The 4,280-nt window shown below is 60.3% G+C and overlaps 1 protein-coding gene across 1 annotated transcript; it reads left to right on the forward strand.

Annotated features, from left to right (window-relative positions):
* Nucleotides 1-746: 746 nt before the first annotated feature.
* Nucleotides 747-3,707, forward strand: LOC105096311 (intestinal-type alkaline phosphatase-like). The gene is made up of 11 exons (XM_064485431.1): nt 747-816; nt 917-1,033; nt 1,146-1,261; nt 1,460-1,634; nt 1,713-1,885; nt 2,135-2,269; nt 2,357-2,429; nt 2,527-2,661; nt 2,751-2,942; nt 3,147-3,263; nt 3,376-3,707. Exons 1-11 carry the CDS (start codon nt 747-749, stop codon nt 3,705-3,707), a joined length of 1,635 nt encoding a protein of 544 aa, XP_064341501.1.
* The last annotated feature ends 573 nt before the right edge of the window (nt 3,708-4,280 follow it).

The following is a 4,280-nucleotide window of genomic DNA, read 5'->3' on the forward strand; positions in this document are numbered from 1 at the left end:
TGCGCCTTCTACCCAAGTGCCTGCTGCAGCTGCCCAGGCCAAACCTGGTGAGATGCTGAGTGGGTGGCAGGGCAGCCAGGCCACCCTGTGTGTCTGGGCCTCCCAAAATTAGGAACCCAAACCCAGGCCCCTGGCCCAGGCTTCGTGCTTAGAACCCCACCTTCTTCAGCACCCAGACCCAAACCAGACCTAAGCTGACTTTCAGAAAATCCTGAACAGATGAGGTGAAGAAGTTGTGATGGTTCTAATACAGGACTTGTGAGCAGGGGGTTGGGAGGGGCCCCTGTGAGGTTCTTGCAAATGCCCCTCAGGCAAAAGACATCTCCCCCTAATCCCCTGCACCCTCCCCTGAGGAGACAGCTGGGGACCATTCCATGAAAGATGGAGCTGCCTTTTTCAGGACCCTTTCTCCCTCAGCCACACCTGCCACTTTTGTTCTGGCAATATGGCTTAGGTCACCAGGCATGAATTATGGCGGGGTGGGGGGATAGGTCAGTTGTAGACACATACTGGATTCAATCCTCAGTATCTCCATTAAAATAAATAATAAATAAAGTCACAGGGCAGGGGCAAGGGCAGGATGTGGTCACCAAGGGCACTGGGAGGGACTGTTACAGCAGGAACAAAGTCCTCCCCTGATTTAAACCCAGACAGCTTGTACCGCAGCTCATACAATCTGTCCCAGCCTTGCTCAAGTTCTGGCCTCCCCAGGGTCCCAGCTTTGCTTCCCCTGACATCGCACAGACATGCAGGGGGCCTGGGTGCTGCTGCTGCTACTGGGGCTGAGGCTTCGGCTCTCCCTTAGCTTCATCCCAGGTAATGAGGCATATCCCAGTACCCCCTCACAAAACCCCCCACTGCCACACGCAGGCCACTGCTCCACGCCTGACCTGGCCTCCACTCTTTTCTTGAACAGCTGAGGAGGAAGATCCAGCTTTCTGGAACCGCCAGGCAGCCCAGGCCCTGGACACTGCTAAGAATCTGCAACACATCCAGACAGCTGCCAAGAATCTCATTATCTTCTTGGGGGATGGTGAGTGTGCTAGGCTTGTCCATCCCTTGTCCTCCCCACAAACCTGGAACTCAAGGTTGCCGGTACACACTGGCCAGCTCTGGGGACTCAGGTCTGACATGTGTACCTTTAGGGATGGGAGTGCCTACAGTGACAGCCACTCGGATCCTGAAGGGGCAGATGAATGGCAAGCTGGGACCTGAGACACCCCTGGTCATGGACCAATTCCCATACCTGGCTCTGTCCAAGGTAAGGGCTGGGTGACCTCAGGGAGCTCTACCCTAGAGGGGTGGGTGTGGGGTTAGGGAGCCTGGCAGAAGGGAAGACCCCAGGAGGGCTGGGGCCTGAGTTAGGGCCCAGGGGCAGTGGGAATGGGCCCCAGGGCCTGGGTAAGTCAGGATCTGGGTGTCTACCCCAGAGCAGAGTTGAAGGCATCTCTGCCCCCAGACTTACAACGTGGACAGACAGGTGCCAGACAGTGCAGGCACCTCCACTGCCTACTTGTGCGGGGTCAAGGCCAACTATAAGACCATTGGTGTAAGTGCAGCTGCCCGCTATGACCAGTGCAACACGACACGTGGCAATGAGGTCACCTCTGTGATGAACCGAGCCAAGAAAGCAGGTGGGCTTCGGGCCAGCTTTGCGGGCAGGGGTAGGCTCACAGACCCCAGGGGCCCATCATGACCTCTGCCACCTACAGGGAAGTCCGTGGGAATCGTGACCACCTCGAGGGTGCAGCATGCCTCTCCAGCCGGCACCTACGCACACACAGTGAACCGCAACTGGTACTCAGATGCCGACCTGTCTGCTGATGCGAAGACGCAGGGCTGCCAGGACATCGCCACGCAGCTCATCAACAACATGGACATTGACGTGCGACAGGGCGGGCAAGGGGCGGGGCTGGGCAGAGGGGGAGGGACTCACACCCACCACAGTCCCAGGCAACCCACAGCCCTGGAGCCTGCCAGGGTCTCCACGGGGTTGGAGTGGAGGTGACTCTAGGAGGTACAGATGGAGACAGGCCATCCCCATAGACCTGGTGGTGGGGGCTAAAGGCTGTCTGAGGAGGGAGCAAGGGGTTAGCCAGGCCCCAAGCGCACCTGCCCTAATTTCTGTGCCCAGGTGATCCTGGGTGGAGGCCGAGTGTACATGTTTCCTGAGGGGACCCCAGACCCTGAGTACCCACAGGATGCCAATCAGAATGGAGTCCGGCAGGATAAGCGAAACCTGGTGCAGGAGTGGCAGGCCAAGCACCAGGTGATGGGGGCTCACGGGTGCAGGGGTGCAGCGGGCAGGGTTGAGGGTGCAGAAATATGGGCTGAGACCTGGTTCTGCCCCTCCCAGGGTGCCCAGTATGTGTGGAACCGCACGGCACTCATGCAGGCAACCAATGACCCCAGTGTAACACATCTTATGGGTAATGACCCCTCCCACTGTCCTCCCCAGGTCTTCAGAGACATGTGGGCCACTGACCCTCCCCACTACCAGTCACCACTGGGTCCCCTTTCCCACAGGCCTCTTTGAGCCTTTAGACATGAAATATGAAGTCCAGCGCAACTTGGCCACGGACCCATCCCTGGCAGAGATGACGGAGGCAGCCCTGCGCCTGCTGAGCAGGAACCCCCTTGGCTTCTACCTCTTCGTAGAGGGTGAGTGGCAGCCCCTTACTGAGCAGAGGAGGGAAGGGGCAGTCAGGGGGGGTTTGGCATCACCCACCTTCCCCATGTCCTTCCTGCAGGAGGTCGCATTGACCACGGTCACCACGAAGGCATAGCTTACATGGCGCTGACTGATACCGTCATGTTTGACACTGCCGTTGACAAGGCCAACCAGCTCACAAGCGAAAAGGACACACTGATCCTTGTCACTGCTGACCACTCTCACGTCTTCTCTTTTGGTGGCTACACACTGCGTGGAACCTCCATTTTCGGTAAACCCAGAGATAGTGGCAGGTGCCATTCCCTAAGTTATAAGCAGAAATTGCTCGGAGCCCCTTTTCTCATCTGTCAGGTGGAGTAATAGCAACTGCCCTGCAGGCGTCTGGTGAGAACTAAGCCAGTGAATGAGCTCAGTGCACAGCAGGAGCTCCACACGCTGTGGTTAGTGAGATCACCGCGTCCCCTCCTCCCTGCAGGACTGGCCCCCAGCAAGGCCTCTGATGGCAAGTCCTACACGTCCATCCTTTATGGCAATGGCCCTGGCTTTGCGCTCAGCGGAGGCACACGGCCCGACGTCAATGACAGCCAGAGCGGTGAGTGAGGCGGGGTGTGGGGGGGGGGGGTTGCCTCGGGAGAACGGTGTCTGGAAGTTGTGGGAGTGGAGACCGCCTCCCCGCCGGTCCTGACCCCGCACCCTCCGCCCAGGGGACCCCACGTACCGGCAGCAGGCGGCCGTGCCCCGGTCGAGCGAGACCCACGGCGGCGAGGACGTGGCGGTGTTCGCGCGCGGCCCGCAGGCGCACCTGGTGCACGGCGTGCAGGAGCAGAGCTTCGTGGCGCACGTCATGGCCTTCGCCGCCTGCATCGAGCCCTACACCGACTGCAGCCTGCCGACCCCCGCCAGCCCCACCGCCGCCGTGCAGACGCCCGCCAGCCCCACCGCCGCCGCGCACCCGGGGCCGGCCGTCTGCCCTCCCTCCCTGGCGCTGCTGGGTGGGGCGCTGCTGCTGCTGCTGCTGCTGCCCGCCCTGCACTGACGCCCCACCCACCTGGACCCTGCAGGCGCTTCGAGGTCTTCTGCTCCTCTTAGGCGAAGCCTCCAGCCTCAGGCCCCACTGGAACTGCCACACCAGAGTCTCATCCCAGCCACCACCCCCGGAGACCCACCTGGGAGCCTCTGCCAGAACTTCTCCAACCACCAATCCCCCCACCCTGGGAAATAAAGGAATGTAAGCAGGTGGCCCCATCTGTGGACCTGGTCTGCCCTGAAGGCTGAGGCTGTGATCTTTCTGTGACAGTAATGGTCCTCCCTGCCCCTCCAACCTCAAGGGCCCGGGATTTTGTGCTGAGCCTCCCTGCACTGCAGGGAAGGAGGGTTCTATGACCACCCAGTCTCTCCCCTGACTCCCATAGCTCTGCCTGAGGCTTTGGCAAGACCATCTCAGATCCGTAGTCAGGCCTTTCTTGGGGACCCAAGGACTTGCAGGCATCTGGAGAGGCGTGGCTTCCTGTCATCCTGGAACCACCCCAGTAGGCACCTTGCTGGCCAAGGAGGCTGCTCAGGTCAGGATGCCCAGGGGGCATGTGGCACGAAGTCCTCTACTGCCCCT

This window comes from Camelus dromedarius, chromosome 4 (assembly GCF_036321535.1).
Source record: "Camelus dromedarius isolate mCamDro1 chromosome 4, mCamDro1.pat, whole genome shotgun sequence".
In the NCBI taxonomy this organism is placed as follows: Eukaryota; Metazoa; Chordata; class Mammalia; order Artiodactyla; family Camelidae; genus Camelus; species Camelus dromedarius.

Excerpts from the sequence above, each read along its gene's own strand:
- LOC105096311 (XM_064485431.1), top strand. The coding sequence starts at position 747 with ATGCAGGGGGCCTGGGTGCTGCTGCTGCTACTGGGGCTGAGGCTTCGG. Across the intron at positions 2,270-2,356 it reads AGTGGCAGGCCAAGCACCAG|GGTGCCCAGTATGTGTGGAA; the intron begins GTGATGGGGGCT and ends TGCCCCTCCCAG. Across the intron at positions 3,264-3,375 it reads CGTCAATGACAGCCAGAGCG|GGGACCCCACGTACCGGCAG; the intron begins GTGAGTGAGGCG and ends CCCTCCGCCCAG.